The 23,422-nt window shown below is 57.1% G+C and overlaps 1 protein-coding gene across 15 annotated transcripts in view; it reads right to left on the reverse strand.

Annotated features, from left to right (window-relative positions):
- The window catches only part of IFT122 (intraflagellar transport 122), a 75,598-nt gene that overhangs the window by 5,486 nt on the left and 46,690 nt on the right, over window positions 1-23,422 (reverse strand). For 6 of the 15 annotated variants that reach the window (XM_028478649.2, XM_028478648.2, XM_028478643.2 and 3 more), the window contains 13 exons: window positions 19,091-19,257; window positions 16,327-16,498; window positions 14,813-14,915; window positions 13,804-13,953; window positions 12,726-12,866; window positions 11,711-11,805; window positions 8,347-8,447; window positions 6,269-6,434; window positions 5,241-5,352; window positions 4,509-4,634; window positions 2,852-2,931; window positions 2,424-2,588; window positions 1,477-1,929 (listed from right to left, as the gene is read on the reverse strand). In XM_028478649.2, the coding sequence (XP_028334450.1) occupies window positions 1,840-1,929; window positions 2,424-2,588; window positions 2,852-2,931; window positions 4,509-4,634; window positions 5,241-5,352; window positions 6,269-6,434; window positions 8,347-8,447; window positions 11,711-11,805; window positions 12,726-12,866; window positions 13,804-13,953; window positions 14,813-14,915; window positions 16,327-16,498; window positions 19,091-19,257 (1,668 nt within the window). In that variant the 3' untranslated portion in view covers window positions 1,477-1,839. Of the gene's footprint in view, window positions 1-290; window positions 702-1,476; window positions 1,930-2,423; window positions 2,589-2,851; window positions 2,932-4,508; window positions 4,635-5,240; window positions 5,470-6,268; window positions 6,435-8,346; window positions 8,448-10,867; window positions 10,909-11,710; window positions 11,806-12,725; window positions 12,867-13,803; window positions 13,954-14,812; window positions 14,916-16,326; window positions 16,499-19,090; window positions 19,258-23,422 lie in introns of those variants that run through there. The other 9 variants (XM_007126213.4, XM_007126216.4, XM_028478645.2 and 6 more) reach the window with 8 other exon arrangements.

Raw genomic sequence — 23,422 nt, forward strand, 5'->3', positions numbered from 1 at the left:
TGAATGAAAGAAAAGAGAATGTCACTGAGCCTCAGTCTCAGCATCTGTACAATGGACATCCTTGAAGACGGCTGAGGGTTACAGAAGATGATGCATGGAAAGTGCTTGGCACCATGTCTGGCGCTCAGTCGGGGCCAGACTTAACGGGGGCTCAGACCCAGGCCTCTGGAGCTCAGCTCCCCTGTGGCAGCAGAACCTGGCACAGCCCACCCTCACCTCTGCGTCGTTGGGCTGAGAGGATGCACGCTGGAGTCTCAGGCTGGGCCCCTCCCCCGCCTCTAGCCTCCATCTGATCTGTCACTGTGATTGACGCCTGGTAGGTGGCGGGGCGGTGGGGGGGGCTGTTTTTTCCCTCTCCTTGCTCCCAGCCATATGCAAGTGCTTTCAGTTCAAGTAATGCGCTAATGGAAATCCTAACACATTAATAAATGTGTAGCGAGAGAGAGAGCATGCATGATCGTAAGTAATTAGACACTCAACGGAGGAGTTCTGTTGGCACAACTGTCTGGCTCCCTTTCTGTATTTTCCTCCATCATCCCCTAAGAGAGATGCACAGGCAGGCAGGGAGGAGAGGGTGGGGCAGGGGTCCAGCTCTGGACTCACCCCTGCGTGGCCTCTGCAGCTGCTGCCTTCTCCAGGCCTCAGGGTCTTCATCCCTCCGACGGGGACATTTGTCCCACTCTGCCCGCTTCACAGATGCCCTGTAAAGTATCAGTACCTAATCACCAGGGTGGTTTTCCACACATTCCCTGGCAGCCCAGTTCCCTTCGTCCTGCCGTCAGGACTTTGTATAAAGCACTGGACTGCTCGCTGCCTCCTGGGCAGGGAGAGCGGAGGGCGAAGGGAGAGGCCTCAGGACAGGACAGGGGCTTCCCAGCCAGGGCCCCAGCACCTCCGCTCGCCCCCATGGCAGCAGAACGGAAATCACCCCCCTCCATCACAGAGCTGTGAGACCTGAGCCAGCCTATGAAGCACGGCTGGCACAGAAAATGTCCCCAACAAATGTCAGGTCCCCTCCCCAGCTTCCCATCGGCCCTCGAGCTGCCGAATCGGACACTTGCTGATGCTCAGGAGAAGGGACCTTCCTGGAACCTCAAACGAAACCCACCCGCGACAGGAGCTGAAGGAAGGGGAAAGCCTCAGGTCAGCTCGGGGGGCTGGGGGATGGTGGGGAGGAGGGGGGCCTGACCCCAGCTGGCAAGTACAGGGTCGACTCCAGAGCCCCCGGGAGCGGCGGCCCTCTTTGCCACCTTCTTTAGAGCCAGGTATCTTATTTTCTCTTTGAGATGGAGCCCCGGTAAACCAAAATAAATAAATAAATATTTTTAAAAACCCATTCCCATATTGCCATTTCGATTAGATTAAATTTTAAGAGCACACAAATGTTCCTCTCAGATCAAATTAGAAACAGGTGCACTTTTGCATAAGGAAATTAAGTTGCAGACAATACGAAGATTTGCGAAAATGCAGGCACGGATGATGAAAATAAGTAGCCCTTTTATTTGTAATTATTGAGGCAATCTGTTCGCAAAGTGTACATGTTAATGGTCTGACAGATCTGTGGACTCCAGCAGGCTGCCGTGAACAACTCAGAGCCGTTCTGAAAGTAACAGATTTTTTTTTCTTAGAAAATATATGTACATTCTCTTCTCCCTCTCCTGGCACTATTTACAAGGCATGAAATGCCATAAATAGGAATTCCGTGGTTACACAAGGCCCCTCCCTAGAGTTCAAACTTGATCTGGGCAGAAGACACATTCTGACGGTTTAACTCTTCCTTCGATAGCCCGGCCACCTGCAAGGCGGCCGGGAGGGGGCCGGTGGTCCCGAGGGTGCCGGTCAGGGGCTGGGGTCGTCGACGCGCCTGCGGCAGTAGGGGCAGCAGGTGTGCTGAAGCGCCAGCAGCTCGTAGTCCTCTGCGTGGAACATCTGAGGAGAGACGGCCGGGACCCCAGGCCGCAGCTCTGGGTGCTCAGCAGCCCCAAGCTTGGTGGGGACCACTGACCTTCCAAGGGCAGGTGGCTTGGCAGTGAGTCGGGACTAGAAACACCACACCCAGGCCACCTTTGTCTGAGGACTGGGAGGGAGGGGGAGAAGGTCTGAGGCCCCTTTTTTTCTAAATGAAGTTCAAAGGTGCATCACATTTGCCCAGCCCTCCTGGTTTAAGGGCAGGTACAGAGAGCACAGGGTCAGGGGCAAGTCCACTCCAGACAGCCCATGGAATGCACGTGAGAGTGGGGAGGGCCTAAGGATGGCCGAGTCTTTCCCCCAACTCGGAGCCCTGGCCTTGGCCTTGGCCGCTGAGGGACACCTGTGCTCCTCCCAGATGCCTGGCCTCCCTAAGGGGACATCTGGGAAATGGAAAAGCAGTGGAGATGAGAAACTGGGAACCACACGTGAGCTACAGGCAGCAGGCAAGGTACCTGGAAGCAGGAGGGGCACATGGTGATGGAGGCGTCGGGCAGGAGGGAGCGGAAGTACTGCCACCGCAGGGGCGGGGGCCAGCGCTTGATGAGCACGTCCCGCCGGCTCATGGAGCGCAGCACCGAGCGGTTCACCACCACGGGCACAAACTCCAAGCCACCTTGCTGTAAGGCAGGCGGGGAGAGGGGCACCAGGGCCCTCACTCAGCCACGGGGACATGTTTACGTAGGTTATGATCCCACAGAGGACCCCAGACACTTCCCCCACCGGGGCCCTCGGGGGAACCTGGCCAGGCCACCTCTGTGAAAGCACCTCCTCTCCCCCGAGTGGCCCCGACAGGGAGTGTGTGCAGCAAAGGGACCCAAGACCGCCCTCCCAGCAGGCCTCACGGGCCTCAGCAGCCCGTCACTCAGAGGGGCGCCCTCACCTCGAAGCTCAGCTTGGCTGTGAAGGGGTCATCGTCTCCCATGGAGTCCAGGGGCTCGTCCAGCCTCAGAGTCTGGGAAGCTGCAGGAGCTGGTCAAGGACGGGACCTGAGGCCGAGGGACAGGCCCCACCCTCCACCCGATGCACTGAGACCCACGGGAGCTCCCTCCAGGCCTTGCGTGGCGCTCTCCCTACCAGCCGTGGGGAACTGCGGCAAGGTCTGCGGAGCGGCTTTCCAGATGGAGGGACGGAGGGAATGCGGGCCGGGGTGACGCCCAGAGCACAGGTGGGGAAGGAGGAGACAAGGGGCTCTGACGGGCCTCTGCTGCCCCCTCAGACCAGGCACGGCTCACGGAGACCGGCGAGAAGCGCCGTGTGAGCAGAGGCCTGCGGGCCTGCTGGTGTGGGAGCAGCAACGATGCGCCTGGCTGGAAACCACGGCCGGCAAACCCGCCAGCTCCTGGAGAAACACTCAACAGCTGCCGGGTGGTCTGCAGGCACTTGAGGCGGCCTCGCAGATCCTGTTTCAGGGAGAAGGCGGAGAGCGCCTGCGGATCCCAGGGAGCCGCCCCTCTGCCAGGCTGGCTGGGGCTCCGATGAGGAAGGGCCCCCCGGGGGAAGGGAGGCTGCTGGTGCTGAGTCAGGTGCGGGACACGGCCCCGCACAGCAGCTTCAACCCAGCCTAAGCATCTGACGTGAGTGTGCAGAGAGGGCGGGCGTGCGTGCGGACACGGTTCCTGCCTCCGTCCTTCAGGAGACAACTGCCTGGTGTTCCTCAGTCCTGCTCCTCCAAACGGGGTCCACAGACCAGCGGCATCGGCAGCGTCTGAAAGCTTATAGAAACACCGGCGCCCAGCCCGCCGAGACCTGCCCACCCAGCTGCCGCGTGCTCACAAGGCCCACCGTGCGCACGCCGCGGCTCGGCTGGGACCCTGACTGCGCTCCTGGCCACAGGGACACCTGACGTGTGGCCTGTGGCCCAAGATGTTCCAGGGAGGGCGTGCCCGGGGTTTATGCTAACACGCTGGGAGGAGCGCCGGGGGTCGCGGGGCTGATGGGATGCAGGCTGGGTACTGCTGGTGGGGACAGGGCAGGTGCGGCCTAAGAATGAAGCTACCAGAGGACTGCAGGCCCCAGAGGACAGGAGACAGGCTCCCGTCAGCGCTGAGTGAGCATCTGGGTGAGGCTGAGCTCCCGTCCACGCTAGGATTCTCTACACCCTTTTGTTGCTTGGCCTGTCCAAGTTGTGTTTCTGCCCCTTGTCCGTAACAGTGACCTGGCCAGGAGAGCTGGACCACCGATACAGGCGTCACATGCCGTGTTGGCTGCCTATCAGCCCCACGCAGCCCGAAGCAGGGGAGCGCCCTTCAGGAGCCAGGGGTGGGTGGGAGGCCCTCCTGGGTGGAAGGCCAGGGCGGCATCTCCACTTCCACGTGCCACTTCTGGCCTGTGGGCACGTGCTGTCCCCTCCCGCACCCGTGCACCCTGGCCAGCGCTCTGCCCACTTCTGGCCCTGTGCCTGCTCCCACACGGTCCTCGCCATCACACAGGGTGCCCTGCCCTGCCCTGGCCTGACCCCCCGAGGCCCCTGCCTCCTGGCGTGCTCCCAGGCCGACGCTCAGCCGACACACACAGGGTCTGGCCGGCACCCAGGATACTGTTGCTCGCGATCTCTTGCCATTTGCTCTCACGCTTGTGTCTTGGCGCCTCCAGGTCAATTAGGGAGACGGCTTCTTCATCAGTGATCCCCTCCTCCAGGTAGAATTCAACCAGGTGCAGCACCTCTGCAGGCACAGGCACAGGGAGGGGGAGGGGCGGGGGCTGGAACGCTCTCACCAGGCAGCGCGAGGGGGTGGAAGGGTCCCAGAGCTCCTTCCCCACCCAGCACCGGCCTCTCCGAAAGCTGGCAGGTGCAGCACTGCCGCCTGCCACACATCTGGGGGAAGCAGGCATGTGTGCGTGTATGTGTGTGGCGTGCAGGCACGCGTGCGTACGCAAGGGTGAGCACCGGGGGCCTTTGCCCCTGCTCTGTCCCCCTAGGAGCCAGAGGGACTCCTCTCCAAGGGAAGAAGAGAGGCGTCTCTCTGCCCAGCTACTGGGAAGGGGCTTCTGACCCTCGTCAACATGGAAGGAGCTGGGACTTGAGAGCCACGTCAGCCTCGCAGACTAGCGGCGCCTCTTCCCAGGCATTTTCATCAGGCAGCGCCGCGCATCGGGCTCTGAGGGGCGGGTGCTTCAGGTCGGGGCAGCACTGGGGTCCTGCCTCTGGGAACCCGGAGTGACTGTGTGTGTCAGGCTGGGGGCGGGGTGTCTCACGGTCCCCGATTTCCAAAGGAGGACACAGGTGCCCCACCCACACGCCGGCCGCCCCAACCGCACATGGCACTCACCGTAGGAAGAGGCTGAGAAGACGAAGGGCTGGCGGCAATTGATGCAAACGTTGCCCAGGTTGTTTAGCAGCGGGTTGTTGGTGGAGCAGCGGTAGCACAAGGGCACCAACTCCTATAAAACGCCAGCACCACGATGGCCCGAGGGCCCAGCAGGGGTAGGGTGGGGTCCAGCCCCTCTCCTCCCCTGGCTTCAGCTCCCTGGGGCCTGGCGGCTGAGAGGAAAGGCCACCTGGGAAGGTGGGGAGGGTGCACTGGAGAGGGCGTAGCGCACAGGCTTTGCGCTGCGGCAAAGCAGCATAAGGGCCGACAGGGACCACAGCGGCCCTGGACACCCCCTTCCCAGGCAGGACTCAGCAGCGCGGTTCTCCTGGCAGGAATGACAACCACCACGGCCCCTGTTTACCAGCCAGTCCCCGGGCTCCATGGACTGCGCATCACCCACACTGGCCCACTTCTCCTCACAGCCTCTCGTGGGAAAGCTATTAGGCGCATCCCCATTTCATAGAGCTGGAAACCGAGGAAATGGGGGAGCTGGGATTTGAACCTAGATCTGTCTGATGCCAAGTCTCCGCTTTGAGCTTGGAGGAGGGGACTGTGAAAGAGACAGCGGCTGGTTGGGTTGGAGGAAGGCGGGCTGGGGCACAGACTGAGCTGCAGACACTCGGAGTAGACTTGCTGGCGAGTGACAAGCCGCTTCCACAAGGGGTGGGCTAGGGGAGGGGCTCCTAGGATGAGGTAAAGGCAGGGCCAACCTGGGCACTGGGGTGGAGCAGACCTGGAGGCTCGGGAGAGCTAGGAAGCAAGGGAGGGCAGGGCTGTGGGGCTGGGGCGGGGGGCGGCTGGGGGCTGCGGCAGAGAAGAGAGGAGACAGAGAGGGAAGAGGGGAGAGAGTTGGCAAGCCAAGGCTTGGGCGGCAGTGGGGAGGGAGGGAGCGCCAAGCCCCAGGAGCATGGCAGCCATCTACAAATGAACCCAGGTCGCACCAGGTGTCAGGAGAAGCCTCCTGCCCGAGGGGGCCGCACCCTCACCTCGCTGTCATGGAAGGGCTTGGAGCGAATGGTCAGGCTGCCCAGCTCGATGGACTTCTGGAACCTGGCGGGGGTCTGCAGGCCCTGCAGCTTGTCATAGGCGTGGCGGGCCAGCTTGTAGGCACCCAGTGCTTTGCTCTGTTTGGCTAGAGTGAAGAGCGTGTTCCTGCCGATGACGACGTTAAGGACAGTAGAGGCCACTCCAGGCCCGAAAGCTGGCACTGCCCACCCCTGGAGCAAGCCCCGTGCTGGAACGCAGCTCGTGCTGGTGCCAGGAGAGCACGGGAAGGAGTCTGAGCACTGCCTCGCTCATTTGTGGGATGTAAGTGTATTTCTCGGATATCAAGGCCCAGAGATTTTTCCACAGATAGAGACAGCGTAGTTTCCATTAATATTTTAATCTTGCTTGGGGTTTCTGGGCCTGCTGATGGCTCATCCTGTACCCTGCCTAGGCCAAAACGGCTCTCTCCGCCTCACCTAGCCTGCCAGCCAAGCCCTAGCATGCCTGGCACCAAGTGCCCCCTGCTCCAGCCCCGCCAATGGAGCCCGGTCCCAGACCGCCTGGAGGCCGGTCCCCGGGGCAGACACTCCTCTGCCTGCACTTCACCAAGGCCATGGCGAGCTCTGAGCCCAGCCTCCCTTGCTCCAAGACCCTCCTTGGAACTCCTAGGCTTTGCGCTCCATCTCAGGTCACCTCAAAGGCCCGCTGTGCCCAGGCCTGGCCTGCCCTTCCTCCCCTCTCCCCACCTATGAATGCCCTTCCCCACTTCTCCCTAACAAGCCTCAGCTAAATGAGGCCAGAGGCCCAAGTCTCCTCCCCACTCTCCTTCCCCGGTGCTCCTGGTCCCCACACCCCCAGCGTGGCCCCGCCCACCCCAGCAGTCACATGGAGGCGAGTTTCCTTGTCTGTGTCTCCACTGTGCCCGCTCAGATTCGGGGACTGTGTCGGGAGCTGTTTCCACATCCCCAGTGGACAGCAAGGGTGAAGCTCAGGGCAAGGGTTCAGTCAAACTCTGCTGACTTGAACAGAACTTGCAGCAAAGGCCGGGTGTAGGTCCGGAGAGCCCCTTGGTCTGCGGCAGCTTCCCCTGAAATGTAAATGATGGGCCTGAAACCCTTTAGAGAAGCTAGTTCTCACCTCTGAACCCTCTCCTGGGAGGGTTTTTTTACTCAAGGAAAGAAGGCAGGGTTGGGTGGGGCTGGGAAGGGGCTTAGAGATAGTGGTGTTTAGAAGAGGACCTGGGTCTATTACGACTTTTATCACTTTGAGGACCTGCAGGATTTGGGGTCATTTCCTGGTCGTTTCTGGCAGCAGAGGCCCTCAGGCCCCTCCGTGGCCCTTACCAGACAGAGAAGGAGAGGCCGGCTCACCGAGAGGCCCTCAGGCCGCTGCCCCTCCAGCCTGGCTCCCACGCAGGGGGTCTTCAGCTCCTCCCTCCCCCCACCTCACTTCCCCCCAAGCCCTTCCAGGCGCTGGGTGCTCCCCTGGAACATCTACTCCACGTCTTCCCTGGTTACCTCAGCCTACAGGATGGCTGTCACCTCCTCCAGGCAGCCTTCGCCAACCTTGGCCCCGGCCTTAGCTGCATTCCACCCTCGGACACAGCACAACGCCCCACTGAACCAGGCCCTGACACTCGTCACCTCCCCCATTTGATGGCAGTTTGTCGCCTACTGCCTGGCCCGGCGCCGGGGATGCAGCAGGTGCTCCGTCCACCTGGGCTGAATAAACGCTCCCCCCGCCACCCCCCCAAGGGAAGCGCCCAAGAGTCCAAGCCCGAAGGCCTGGCGTTTCCTTCATTTCGGTCACGCCCTCGTCTGTGGGTTCCGGGAGGGCCTGGACAGTGTGTTGGCCAGAGGCCTGCTGCTGGGCCCAGCCCAGAGAGCCCTGAAAACTAATCCTCCCGTGGCGCTCCCCCGTCTCCCTGGCTGAGCCGCTCGTCCAGCCCAACAGCAGCGGCAGGGCGAGCTCCCTCCCCTCCCCGAGGCAGCTGGAGAGAGGGAAACTTCTGCCAGCAAAGTGCTCTGGCCATGAGACAAGAGGGGCGGGCCAGAGGGTGCGGTGAGAGAAAGGATACACTTTAGAGATGCCCAGGGGAGTGTCCTTGGTCAGGCTGTGCAGCAGGAACCTGGAGATGTTGAAGAGAGTTTCGGGAAGGTGGAAACTGAACGGCTCCTCCTGCCGTGAGGAAAGCAAACAGGATTGAATTTCTCAGACGAGCTGCTGCTGGGCCGGGCGAGAGGCAGACACCAGCAACTCTGAGCGACTTCAACAGAACAGCAGACCCACCCAGCGGGCGCCTACTGTGTGCCGGGCGGGCGCCTGCAGCCACTGCCTCGGGTCGTCCCCAAGCCAACCCTGTGAGGGAAGCACTGTCATCCTCACTGTGCTGACGAGAAAACCGAGGCCTCGAGAGGTGATCTGCCCAAGTCACCAGCTAGAAAGGAGCGGAGCTGGGATTCCAACCCAGGTCTGATCCCAAAGCCCAACAAGGTCCTTCTCCCAAGCTCACTGCCTCTGGGGTCAGTAATGATTCCATTTCCCCGAGCTCAAGCTGTCTCCAAGTAGCTCTAAGAGAGGAGACCTTTACGCAATTTAAGACACGACCTCCATATAAGCACGTCTTTAAACGAAGGCAATTAACCCTTTGTAGCATGAAATCGCAGGCCTCTTCTCTGCTGTCCAGCAGCAGCCTGACTGTACGATGCCCACAGGTGTGCCAGGCGCTGGGGCTCCCGGCGGCATCCCTCCGCCCCCAGCGCCCGGCACAGGCCCTGACAGACAGGCACTCAAGACACGTTGAGTTGAATGAACAGGTCTTCTGCACCCAGAGGCTGCCAGAAGCTCAACACAGTAGAGCAGAGGGAATTTTCTATCAGGAGGAGTCTATAAAAGATTAAGACAACCCTGTTTTGAAGGAATCTGGCGTGCTGCTTTAGACGACAAGATGAAAGCAGGCCAGCTACCCCGCCCCCCACCAGTGAGCACTTAATGGTAATCAACTGACATTTCCTGAAGGGTCTTGCTAGGCCACAGTCATCACTGAGCCACCAGGACTTAGGCCCTAATTGGTCTCAGTTTGTGAGGACTCACTTTACACTACTTCTTTGGTCCAGAGCCCAGCATTCTCTCTTTAGTTCTCACTTAAATTTCTATAGCCTCTGTTAGTTCCAAGAACCCAAGAAAACCTGAGAGTGCATCCTTTTCTGGGTGAGAGCCAGGGAGAAGCCTGCCTCTGGTTATACCGCACTAGATGTGGAAGCTAAGAAATGTCCCAGAAAGAGGAGAGTGTGTGTGTGTGGGGGCGGGGGGGGTGGGTTCCTCGGGATTCGCACCTCTCCTCTGGGAAGGACGCCATTATCTCAGGAAAGGTCTGATGCTTCCCTTTCCAGCCTGCTCTGAATCAGAGCTGCTCTGCCGGGCCCTGATGCCAAACCCTAAAACACCACACCCACCTCCAGGCCTTTGCTCACGCTGTGACCTCTGCCAGGAACGCCCTTCCTCCTCCTTCTCTTCACTTGCCCCATTCTTACTTATCTCCCACCTCTTGGCTTGGGGGCCACCTCTTTGAGGAAGCCTTCTAAGCGTCTCCTTTGCAGGAACCGCACTGCAGTCGCCTGTTACTAGACTATGAGCTCCTGGGGGCCAGGGACAACGTCTCCTTCAGCACTGTGCCCGAGGTCTTGGCACGGGGCGTGTCACACAGCGAGCATTTACTGAATGAAGGAAGGGCCCAGTGAAGAAGCCTGAGCTGGGACGAAGAGGCAGGCCCTGCAGTGGGTGTGAAGCTGCCACAAGCTCACAGCTGCATCAGGTCCTGGGGCAGAGCTCGGCTGTTCCACAGAGGAGACCCCCAGGCCCCTGCCTCCAGGGGCCAAGGGCGATGCAGAGCAGGGAGAGACGGAGCTGGGTCCCAAAGTGGCTCAGGCACACTGAGACCGGGCTGGGCCCTGACTTCCACCCTGAGTTTGGGGTCTCTAATTTGGAGGGCTTCTTTCCAGGTAAGCACCTGACAGAGATAAGGGGCCCCAAAAAGACTGTAGGGAAGATGAGGTCCCTCGAGACCACTGGGCCTTGTGCGGGGAAGAGGTGAGATGGCAGGGCTAACGGCCCAGGCAGGGAACCTCCCCTCCCCGCAAGAGTCACTCTTGCTAGACTTCCCCCAGAGGCAGAGAATGTGCCAGGAGCTCAGCACAAATGAGGGGAAAGAGGCACCAAGGGTGGAAGGCAGGGCCTTTGAGACACCCAAAGGCGACTGCCCAGCCTGCGGGGAGCAGGCCGATGGAAAACTTGTTGGAGGCCTCCACACGGGGCAGTGGGAAGAGCCGACACTCGCGCAGGTCACTCTTCCAAGTGCTTCCCTATATTAACTCACTGCATCCTCACAACAACCCCATCAAGCAGGTACTGTTATTATCCTCCTTTTACAGAGGAGGAAGCTGAAGCACAGAGGAAAGTAAACGACTTGCCCAAGGTCACACGGTGGAGCTGGGGCGTGAGGCCAGGGGTCTGCCTTCTCTAAATTAGCGGGGTGGGGCGCTAAGAGTACAGGCTCAAAGTCAGCCTGCCTGGGTTCAAGTCCTGGCTCTGCTACTTACTAGCTGTGGGATCCCTCTGTCCAGCGCCTCAGTTTCTTCATCTGTAAGATGGGGACGACAGCACTTATCTCTCACTGCATGGTTGAAAGGCTGACACAATAAAGCCCTCAGCACATTGCCTGGTATGTAGCAAGTGCTCAATAAAGGTCGTCTATTGATATTACCCTCTGGCTTATTAGCACAGGATAAGGTCACTTCGTTGAGTTTGAGTGATTGAAGGTACACAGAATAGGGAAGCTGGTAACAATCTGTTCCCTCTTCCCTACTGTCAGGAGGCAGACTTAAAATGGCTTACTCAGAAGGATCCAGGAGTAACTAAAAAGACCTATTTGGGTCTCTGGAGATCAAGCCAACACTCTTCTTTACAGAGAAGGAAACTGCAGGTCAGAGAGGGGAAGTAAACTGCTCAAGGTCACATAGCAGGTCAGTGGCAGGGCCAGGGAAGAGACCTCAGGCCTTCGGTTAGAGCTAGACCTTCACTCACCTAGAAGAGAGGGCCCCAGGCAACATCCCCCACTGATCACTTAGAGAGACAGCACTTTGAGTGGCTAATCCAGAGTATGCCTGAGTCATCCAAACCTGAAGCAAGCAACCAGAAAGGGCCACTCCAGCTCTGGCTTGCTAATTCTGAAGCCACATGCTGTACCTCAAACAACTAACCAATCAAGGAAAACCAAAGCTCCAAACTGTCTCCCAGGAGGAGACCAGGATTTCTCAGCAGGTCCTCATGCCCTGGGTTTACTCTCCATCCAGAGGTCTGCTGCCCTGTTAAGACATGCCCAGGGCTCCCGGCTCAGCCGGGACCGGTGCCCCCCGCCAGGACTCATCTCCCGGCCACCTTACCGTGTACCGCTGAATGGCGTGGTAGCCGTGGTACAGCTCAGCCAAGTGCTGGAAGTGGTGGAACTTGCCGAGCATCACGTCCTTCTGGGCAGGGTCTGCAGGGCGCAGCGGGAGGGGAGCAGGGCAGGAGGGAGAGGGCGTGTCAGAATGTGCAGGTTCTCCCCCGACACCAGACCTGAGCCAGGGAGATGGGAAAGGCGCTCTGCATAGGAGCTGCGCTATCCCGAGGCAGCTAACATCCCGGCGGGGCAGAGCACACGGCAGGACTTCTCTCAGGGTCATTCCCTGGGGGAGGGCCAGCTGTGCCAGAGGGCGATCACTGGCAACCAGACAAGCCAGAGCCACCTGGCAGGGAGGGTGGACAGACGTCAAGTTCATTCACGCTCACCTCATGGCTCCTCCCTCTGTGTCCTTCCGCATCAAATCACAAACCACTGGCCAGAACAAAAAATGCCACCTTCCGCTAGAGCTTGACAGTTTTCAAACTATAACCATGGTTCTGGGAGGCTCACAGCAGCCTTACGAAGGAAGCAGGGCGGGATGACCCCCACGCTACAGATGGGGCCGCAGTGCTGAGGAAGGACTGTGACTTGTTACGAGTCGCCTAGCAGCTCCGATGCCAGTGTCTCTCCCACTCCTGCAGGCTGGCCTCGGCCCAGTGGAGAGCATCTCCCTGCCCCGTCCGCTTCCAGAACTCCCTCAGTGCATCATGGGAAGTCTTGTGAAAGCAAGCAACATCGAAACTATCTTCCTGCCTGGGATGAGTGAGAATCTGTGGAGTGTGTTACTGTAAAGTGATCTCTTTTTCACCTTTTCATTTAGTTCAACGTTTTGAAACCACTGCTCAGCCAGGTCCAGTTACGGGTTCCCAGGCAGCAGGGAAAAGATATGTTCTGAATTCGCAACACAGGGCAAAAGCCCAGGGCTTTAATTAAAACCTCCCAGCTCTTCCGATGTTTATCTTGGTGCCAGAGTGAGGCCGGGAAAACAAGCGGCCCTGCTGATGTTGACTTACCTCGAGCTATACCGAGGCAGTGCACGGACAGCATCCAGTAGTAATAGGCAGCGTCATTAAATCTGCTCTCGACCACGGCATTGTGTGTGAGCTGCTCCAGCACCCTGACTGCTTCCCCCTGCCGCCCGGCCTTGCGGAACGCTGCAGGGGCACAAAAGCACACACCACGCGGGGAGCTGGGTGGAATCCTGCAGGGCTTGCAAGGGGCTGCTACAGAAGTAGGACCCTTGTCGGAACATCTGCAGCACTGCACTGCCGGGATGCGCCTCTCAGGCCGGAGGCTATAAATAACCAAGGCTACATCCTGAAAAAAAGTACAGAGAGATATATGCCTTTTTGGCTGGGAAAAGGCAACCCGCTTTGGAAAGGCATGGCAGACAGAGAAAGCTGAGGGGCCAAACTGCAGGGCAAGGTCTGACGACAGAAGCTCTGCTCACCGTCAGTGAGGTTCCGCCCCCTGCCCTGTTCCAGGACAAAGCCTAGTGACTCCCCAGGTGACACTAACAGGACCTGGCACTCTAGCGGCCTCGGTGGTTTTACAGAGTGCTTTTGTTGATGATTCCCTCACAACAGAATCTGTGAATCTGCTGGATCGTCACAACAGACCTAGGAAGACGTTTTTGAATGGGCTCGCAAGGCGGAGGTAAAGCGGCACAGCCAAGGTCACAGAACCGAGCCCGACTCAAGCACTTGGTCCGTCTCCAACTGAGTGCTTTTTGATGACAACCTTGGAAAATCTGGCTTGGTTCTAGCAACCAAACATTTGTGAAAACGAGCAAAAATTTCTCAGTCGTTCTCACATCCACTTAACGGAAATTTCTTGAGTCCCTACTGTGTGGTCAGACCCTTGGGATGTTGGGGGCGGCTGGGGAAGCACTTCTAGCTGTGACACTTGCCCACATGTGGGTGGCTCAGATGATCCAAATCCTCTGCTTTAGGGAAGGAAAAGGTCTGGCCTTTGTTCCAGTCTCATCTCCAATCTCTTGTCTGAGTACCAAGTTACTATGGCGATGGATTCTTGGAAGGACAGACCAGACAGATGGATAGGTTGATGTGTTTTGCCCAAACATGCACATACTTCGGCAACTGGGTGCTCTGGAAATGCTGAAGCAATGGAGAATGTGCTGTCCTTCAACGGGGCCTCTCAGCTGAGCAGCTTCCACAGGGAGCCACCCCGAAATGTGTCCAGAGGTGGCAACTGTTCCCACAGAGAAGTGAAAACGGGATGCTATGGAACATGACACATCCAACTTCAATTAGAATACTTCCTAGAGAGGCAGCGAAGCCTAGTTGGGAGAATCAGGCTCCCCAGTCCGACAGGTCCTGGTCCAATTCTGGCTCTGCCACTCCGGGGCTCTGGGCCTTTGCAGGGCACAGTTAGCCTCTGCATCTCTGTAGGCTGCTGGCGAGGTGCAAGGTTATGTGGTTAAGCGCCCAGTCAGCGCCTCACACACAAGGCCAGCACGTTCAAAACTCATTATTACCGCTGAACGCTCTAGACTTCCGCTCGCTCCTGTGCCCATCCGTTTTACCACTGGGTACGCTGAGGAGCAGAGGACACCCCGTTTCCCTGAGCCAGAAGCAGAACCCAAGTTTCTCTTCCGGGTGAGGAAAGGGGCAGGTGGGACCATGCTGGCCATTCTGCGGCCACTCTCCTCCCGCCCAACCCCTCCCCCCCACCGCCTCAAATTCCCTCTCTGCCACCTCCTAGCTGTGGGACTTCAGACAAATCCCTTTACCTCTTCCAACCTCAGTTTTCTCACCTACAAAACGGTACCTACATCACAGGGCTGCTGTGAGGAATCAACAGGAAGATACACTGGAGCTCACGGTGCTTTGCTCAGAGAGGAGACAGGACCTGCTGAAGGTCCCGAGGCATGTGAGTGGTGGGCCCGGGTGCATCCCATGCAGAGCCCGTGTTCTTCCCATGGCTCCATGGCCTTTCAGCACCAAGCACATCACACCCGCCGGAGGAAATTGTCTATCTTGGGGCCCACGGCAGGAGGGCTGGGCAGCCTTCCTGACGCGTGTATCTTGGCAGGGCTTTCTCCTGCCCCTTCTGCAAGGTGCCAGTCTATGTGGCCTACCTTTCTGGGCTTCCTCAAAACGATCGTTCTCTGCTAGCCACTGAGCGTAGGGCACGTAGATGTCATCCTTAAACTCGGGATGCTTCTCACCCAAGGCGAAGGCCTAGAGGAAGGAGCAAATGGCTTCTTAATAAAGCAGCCCCCGCGGCCCCCATGAAAACACGGGCACTTGGCTGAACCCATCAGGGATGTCATATTTTGCCAGCCTGACAACTCCGAGGAGGAGAGTGCCTCCCCCCCTCACCACCCCCAGAAACGCAAAAACAAATCAGCTCTTTGAAAACAAAAGGCAATTAACAGCAATATGCAAGCAACTGGATTCAGCAACAACACAGTCTGTTTCTGGACCACAGAAGCCGCGCAGAATCGGAAACATTTTATTTTGAGGCTTTGCGTGGGCTCCCGGAGCGCTGCAAACAGATTTCTTTTAATTGCAGGCGACACCTAAGGAAACAGAACTGACATTATCATCATTGCTGCCTATTAGCTGTCAAAGATGACCGCGGTCGTGGTGCTGCATGGGACCTGGTGACTGCTTCATCTAAGCCCCAGAACCACCTGTCAGACCAGGAGAACCGGAACTGAGTCACGGGGGAAAATATGTGGCAACGGGGAGAAAGTCTGCCTCATGCACAGCCAAGATGCTCTAATTTATGCTGCTTGAGAAATGTGATAAATGTATCTTGAGAAGCCATTATTGCCTCTGTCCCTGGCTCCACCTTTTCTCATCAGTGACCTTGTCACCTCACCAAATGGAGCCACTTAGCGGGGAGACAACAGTCAGACAGCTCTTCCCAGCAAAGGCCTTGCGATGGCTCTGCAGACCAGACCACAGTGGGTGGGCGGGCAGGGTGAGGACCATGCGCACAGCTCCCATCCCCTCGAGGATGAATTTTAATCCAGGGCACAGGGAGCCGGTAAGCTGGAGCGCGGGAGTTAAGCCACAGAGGGGCAGCACACCAGCTTCTCCACCAGCCCCACCACAGCCATCTCTCCGGCTGGCCTGGCTAATTCTCTTACCAACCCTCACGACAGAGGAGTCGGGAGGAGGGGGCAAGGAAGAGGAGGAGGAGCTGGCCCCTGAAATGGCTCCGGCCGTTTCAGGGAAAGTACGGGTGGCATCTTCTGCCAAAATGCCAGCCAGCAGGTTTTAAATGTCACGCAGGTGTGCCTCCCTGCCTGCGACGCTTCAGCCCGTGGTGCTGGTCAGGGGCAGCTCGGACCAACAGCAGGCAGTGGGGGCTGTCACGTTAACTCCCGCATCCTTGGTGTCCATCACCGCGCTGGCACACAGCCAGCAGGCCATAAAGATTTTCTGAATGAATGAATGAATGAGCGAACAAACAGAAAGTGAGTACGAAGAGACCCTCCAGGACACTATGGCTCAGAGAATTCACAGGTGAGTCTCGTGACTGCCAGGCCAATGTTCACGCCCACAAGGAGGACAGCTGCTCTCCACCCAAACCCCTCAAATCCCCATGTCCCGGGGCTCAGGGAGGGCCCCCTACGCTCACCTCATCCCAGCGCTGGGTCTCCACGTGCAGGTGAACCAAGGACTTCAGGTCCCCAATCTTCAGGTAGGTCTCGGCAGCATAGCCAGGGTTATCCAGCTTCTTGAAGTAGTGGGCGCACATCAGCAGGGGCTCCCGCTCGGCCTTGTCCAGCTTACGGGCAATGTCGATGAGCCTGGAGCGGCGAGAGCACGGGGAGGAGGTGGACCCCCGGGAAGGCAGCCCGGTGGAAGGCAGCGAGCGCCTGGGTCTTCCCAGGGCAGGCTCGGCGTGGATTCGTGCTGACGTCCCCAGGCCTCCGTATGGTGCCATGGCCCCTGGTGCTTGATGGGAGGTTATTAATTGAGTGAATACTTAATCCAGAAACGCTGCTGGGTAAAGGACACCATCTCCCCCACCTCCTGTGCCTTTCACTGGAGTTACGAACCTATCCAGCAAGCTCTGGGGAGAGAAATCAACGTTTACTGATCACCTACGGGCATCAAGCTCAGCGCCATGTGTGATCTCACTGAATCTTCACCGCCCTAAGGGGGTGGTACTGCTATTCCCATTTAACAGATGAGGAGACTAGAGGCTAGGGTGAAAGGTGAAGCAACCTGCCCAAGACTCTGCAGCCAGGAAGTGGCAGAGTGCCCTTTCCAGCACCATTTGAGGAATTCTCACAGGAAAGTCGAAGCAGAGGTGGGAGATGTCTTCTGGGACAGGACCTCTCAAGGAAGAGGCATGTGCGGTTCTGCTCTGAGCTCTGGAAGGAAGGCCTGCAGGGAATTTTGACTGTGCCTCTCCTCCTGGCCAAAGTGCTGACCAGGCTGAGGGGCCATGGGGACCACTGGTTCACCACTTTTCCCCAGTGGCAGCCAGCCCTGCCACTGCTCGTGGGCACATGAGGCTGCGTGGAAAGTGCTTGTTCCCTCTGGTCAGGCCTGGGTTTTGAGTAAAACCAGCTCTCCCAGGGGAAGGGGGTTCTACCCAGCTCGCTCTTTGTGAGAAGCAGCTGTAGCAGAGCCCTGTCTCAGAGACAGGCGAGCTCAGGGAGGCCTGTCAATCTGTACTTAGAATAATAATGGCATCTAAAAATAACACTTCTCAGCAAAGAAAGGACACGTGTTTAGGGAAAGGTGGCACAGGCAACCCCTCAGCACCTCCGCCCCCGCCCCGCCCATTAACCCTAACGTCCCTAGAGGAGAAGCACCTTTTACAGCCAGGCCTGGAAGAAGGACAGAACATTCTGCACTAGTTAAGTATTCCCAGGGTAACCTGATTCATATAAGCTGCAAATGAAAGTGACAGGCAAAACCAGAGGATTGAGTGGGGGACCTAAAGCTGCCTGGCTCTCTCCTGTACCACACCTTTCATGAACAGAATAACTGGGGGGCAAAATCTGCACCTCTATCTTCAAGAAACGTTATCCTTGGACAAGAGAAAGATGGGGTAGTAGGTCACCCACCCAGCTCCCTTTGTGAGGGACCACACCAACCACATGACTTAGCCATCAACCAGCCCCTCCCCCTCCCAGGTCCCGGGCCACTGCTACCTGTTTCTAGAACAGCCAACAGCCTTCAGGGCTCAGACTGAGCCATACTCAGGAGCCACTCCCTCACTCCTCCTCCTGTGCCAGCTGCAGCAGCCTATACGTGTGTACATGTGTGAACACCGAGCCCATTCTCTCTGACGGTGGGAGGAGAAAGCCCTCTGCCTGAAGGTCTGATGCTCTAAGAGTCCTAAGACCAAATCCATCCTCTGTCTGGCAGCTCCACCCCAAGCCCCCGTGCTTCTGTTCTCCGCCTTGAGTGAAATCACTGACCACCAGGCCCAGAGCTCAGAATCAGCTCTGCCGGCCCTGCCCCGACGCACCCTGCCTTGGGTCCTGTCAGTTCAGCTCCTCCACGTCTCTCTCGTTCTCTCAGCTGCCGCACTGGCCACTTACCTGGTCCTCCTCTAGTTTCCCCTCCATCCCCCACCTGCTGCCTGAGTGGGCTTCCGAGAGCACAGCCCCGACCAGGGGTCCTCACCACCTACTGACAAATCTGAACGCCTCACTATGGCTGGCCCCGGAGGCCCTCCCGGTGAGGCCAGCCCCGATGCCCCCGCCGCAGCCCGCGTCCTCCACCCTCGCCTGGACCCTTCACCTGACCGACGCCAACTTGTCCTGCTTGTGCAGTTCTTCCACCTGCATGATCTTCCCTTCCTACCATCTCTACCTCCTGAAATTCGTCAAATGCCTTCGTGCAAAGACTACCTCTCAGGAGAAGACATCCAGGGCTCCTCCCGTGAGAATTCACGTCTCCTTCCCTGACATGCTTAGGACTTTTCTTGTTCTTTTCAGTGCCTACCACCATACCGGTTATAGGCACTGAGATCAGTCTGTAGCTCTGCTCCACAAATTCCCAGCTACCTGGCCTTATACGATCACTCGGTCCCTGAACCTCGGTTTCCTCATTTGAAGGTGGGCATGGAAACACCAATGAGGAGGGTGTGGGGGAGAACCGAAGGCCAGCTCGTAGGGAGGGCTCAGGGAATGGCAGCCCCCGGGGCCTGGGTGGCTCCCCCGCTCAGTCCCCACCAGCCTTTCCCCAGGGTCTCGCTGAGCTTCCCAAAGGCAGCGACTGCCTCGTTCAGTCTCTGTGTCTCCCCAAAACCAAGTCACCATCACCTTCGGATCAGACACTTAGAGAAACACTAGTTTTTTCCTTGTCAGTCAAAACCAAGAGCTGACATGACATGACATGCTGCCAAATGCCTCTCGGGGCAGGGACCGAAAACCTACGTGTCAACCCAGCCGTGGTCGCCGCTGATCTCTATGGCCTTGCCGTGCTCGCCCGCCGAGATGTACATCTCCACGGCGGCTTTGGGCTCGTTGATATTTCGAGCCCAGTCGGCCTGTTTGGTGATTAGCATCTTTGTTTCTTTGGGGTCTCCAGATCCAAGGAAATCCTGAGGAAGCACAACAAACAAAAACATTCCGGATTAGAACTTCCTGCTGCCAGCATTACGTCAGGCTGCCGAAGGCTGCAGCAAGGAAGGGCCCCATTTGGCTGCAGCAGGCGGTCAGGATGCAGGCGTGAGCCCGTCCCCTCGGGGCGGACTGCGGGGCAGGCCCAAGTGCTGGGGAGGAGGGCTCGCAGGCCGCCCCACGGGTGCTCCTGTGGGTACGAGGTCAGTGTCAAGGACTATGGCCCTCAATGTTTCTTGCCCTTCCCACTAATGGACATTTGCTCTTCAGCTAAACAACACTTTCCCGACTCTCTGCAGTACTGCACACAACCCCGCAGTGTGGGAGGTTTATCATCAGAGTACTTTGTTTCTCTCTCATATAGAGTTTGATGTATGTGTAACTATTCCTTTATAGTGACTTTACACAATTTCAAACAGTCAGACCTAAAATCTTTATTCAGAGAGTAAGGATGATACCACACGCCTCAGAGTGAGGCTGAGTATGTGGTCCCCTGAACTTAAAGGAGGCAAGATGGTTTACAGAGTTCTAGGACGGTCCCTCAGCCATCACCACACTGCAAGTATCACTGGCATCTGTTTTCTGACTCTGTTCACGTTCTGCTGCCTGAACTCAGGGCGTTGTCCCCTCGGCTTTGCCCCAGCTGTTTGCCTGGGGCCGACAAGGAGCACGAGTGATTTTGGTTAATTACTTCTCAACAGGATAGTATCAGACCCTGTCCTGAGATCAGGCCTGCAAGGGTGGGGACAGCAGGAGGCCGTGGGGGATCTGAGGCAGGGGGAAGGGGCTGGGAGAGAACCCATGAAGGAGGAGAGGCCTGTGTTCATTCCACCGCAACAAGGGCCTCTGAGGGGCCGTGCCCAGCTTCCCCAGGTTGGCCTTAGAATTCACAAGAAACAGCCTCAGAAAACCACCTCTTTTCAGGATACAGTTACCCAAAATATGCGTTGAGGGTTGCCATAGTTGAGGCAGCTTTTGGTGCTGACAATTCGAAAGGTGGGGCTTTTCAAAAAGGGAAATTGAGAGCGCTTGGAGCCCAGCTCTGCACTCCTCCTCAGAAGCGGTTTGTCTCAGGAATAATGTATCCTGCAGAGGCTGCGCTGTGTCAAGCTCACAAAGCATAAGAAAGCACTCCTTTCCCCTGATTAGCACTCACTTGTCAGAAAAGTACAGTCAATGTATGCTAAAAAGCCACTGGAACAATTAGCATTCTCTCTTTTCTTCCATTTGCTTTCAGGGTAATTGGGTAGCCCCTAAAATAACATATTAGACTGGCCTGAGACAAGCGATTCTTTTCAGGAGAGGAAGGAGCATCATGACCCTGATGCTGAGGATCCAATAAAAGACAGGCCCGCCTCGCCTCGCTGCCTTGGGGCTCTCTGCAGTCCACACAGGTGAAGGGGCTGGAAGGCAGCCGCTGACTACCTGGAGATGCCTGGTTTGGGCTGTTACAGACCCAGCCTTTACTCTTGGCAGCTACAACGTGTACTCTTTATGCCAACACAAAGCCGGAAACTCTTCTTTAACCTGGTTGGCTAAATGAGGTTAGCAGCTGGGGAAAACAGGCATCGTGAGACAACAGGAATGTCCTTCAAAGGGAGTGCACAGTGGACTCCGGGTGTCTCACTCACTCTGTCGTGAGAAGGGTCAGAGGCTAAGGGCAAGCCATAAATTTGGGTCGTCAGCCTGGAGACCAGGCAGGGACACAGCTCCCGGGCTTGAAGGAGCCTCCTCCAGCCCCACGGTCCAGCTCCCGGAGCTCGGACCTAATAGAAGTTAAGTCTAAATGGTTCTTCAAGGCTCAGCAAACTGGGTTTCCAAAGGTTCTCTGGTCCCATGAAGCTAATTTACACGTTATCTGGGGCCATGGCAAAGACTCTGTCCGGGAGTGGACAGAAAGAGGCTGTGCTGAGTGATGAATGAGACTAAACAGTGTTCTCATGCTTGGTGATTTTGATAAGGATATACTACATAAGAGTTAAGAGCATTATAATTCCCTTTATCTCCATATAAACATGTCACTTCCCCGGAAAGCATACAATTTATTTGTACGTGGGAATGTAATTTAAAAATTTTCCGAAAACCAGATTGAATCTTGGGAAGCAATTTTCAAGTAAACAAAAACATGCCATGTTAATAAGCATTGTTATCTCCCCCCAGCCCCCGACATAATGTGTACGTACACATTTTCTCAAATTCAGACTGTCAGGGGTCGCGGGGGCGGGGCGGGGGGGGGCCGAAATGAAATGGAACCAACCTACTTGGATCCTACTTGGAATTGTGATCAAAACCTGAAACCGGAAACAACCCCCAGCGTATTCACCTTCACAGAGAGGCAGACCAGACGGACTGCGTAAATGGGCTGCCTTTCTGGGTGGAAGAGCATAGGCACACAAAGCCCACTGGAAGTGTGAGGAGGGGTTTCAGTGCAGGGCGGGGTGGGGCTGGCGGGGGCCGGTCTGAAGGACGGCCATGCTGTGGTCACGCCTGGCTCCACTCACTCTCCCAGCCTTTCTACAGCTCGGCCTTTGTAAAGGGCTTCCTCGTGGGTTCATTTCTACAATTCTCAGAACTGAGCTCAGCTGGACTAGGCGACCCTCCAAGAAGGAAATGGAGGCTAGCAAAGTGCAGAGCCTCCCCCAGGTCACCCACAGGGAGGCCGGGACTCACGCCCGCTCTCTGGGCACCACGGCAAGGTGCTGTCTCCTACGCCACAGCTGCCCACCAGGACTTTTCAGAGGATCTGGGAAGCGCTGTTGGTCCAGAAGAACAACCAAGCCCTGCTGTTCCTAAAGCCTGAATTCTACCCTCAGGGATTCGATCCTTTAGTTCGAGGTTTTATCCTTGGTTTAAATGTTGTCACCCCAGAAAGAGACACCCTGATTTAGGTGTTCTCAGTGTGAACGCACTGTTAAATTGTGTGTGTGTGTGTGTGTGTGTGTGTGTGTGCGAATGCACTGTTAAATTGTGTGTGTGTGTGTGTGAACGCACTGTTAAATTGTGTGTGTGTGTGTGTGTGAATGCACTGTTAAATTGTGTGTGTGTGTGTGTGTGTGTGTGTGTGTGTGTGTGTGTGTGTGTGTGGTGGGGCTTGAGGGAGGATACAAAAGTTGAAGAGGGCAAAAAGGCGGCTACCTGAAGCACCCAGATCTGAGGGTTGGGGTGAAGGAACCACCAAGGAAGAGACAGACTGGAGCCCAAGTGCTTGGCCAGGTACTGATGACCAGCAAACACCCGGGCCGAATCACAGGGACCCAGACACAACCTTTAGCCCCAGGGTCTCACGGATGGTAGAAGATAAAAGAGCACGCAGCCATCTCCGGGAACAGAAAAGCAGGGGAAAAAATGGGGAGGATTTTCCATCTTGAACTCGTTAGCTAATTACCATTAACAGCCTCTTAATTGGTCGTGGCTGACGACCCACTGAACATCCGGAAGCTTCTCTGAGGTTGCCCGGAGACAGGTTAACAAAGGCACCTCCACGGAAGGAAGAACCTGGCTGTTCCAGGCACCCACCCTCTATTCACCCGCGCTAGGGGAACCTGCATGTGTCCTGGTGGTCTGGGACTCAGTGGGACTCGGTCTCACACAAGCCATCAGGAGCTGCTCCAGGAAGACTGCCCTCACGTACCCTTAAAGGCCCAGGCCTGTCGGGGAGTAACCTTAACAGGGGCCCTCCAAATGCAAGAGGATATCTCCCCCAGCCCCAGGCGAGCGACGGGGGCACAGTGTGCTCGCAGCGGCGAGCAGGCCTCTGTCGCAGCGCCTCTGAGGCCCAGCGCGAAGCCCAGCACCAAGCAGAGCAGGCACTTAGGAAACCTTGGCTGGAGTGAACCATGCTGGCCCGTGTACGACAACGGCAGAACCAGCTCATGCCTGAGGACACAGGTTCTCAGTGGCTTCTGACAAAGCTTTGAGAGACTTTGTGGGAAAGAGAACCCCGAACCCTTAACAAAGGGACTATGCTGGTTAGGACTCACCGTCCATCCAGTTCTGTCACTGACAAAGCTCTGAACCGTTACACTCTGTCCCTTTTGACGTCAGCCTGAAAGGTCAGTTGTAGGTCAGCTTTAACCAGTGGCCTCCGATGGTTCCTCGTTTATCAGTGTGCCCACACCCGTTCTGAGGCCACGGCTACCGTCCGTC

The sequence above is a fragment of the Physeter macrocephalus genome, chromosome 18 (assembly GCF_002837175.3).
Source record: "Physeter macrocephalus isolate SW-GA chromosome 18, ASM283717v5, whole genome shotgun sequence".
NCBI lineage: Eukaryota > Metazoa > Chordata > Mammalia > Artiodactyla > Physeteridae > Physeter > Physeter macrocephalus.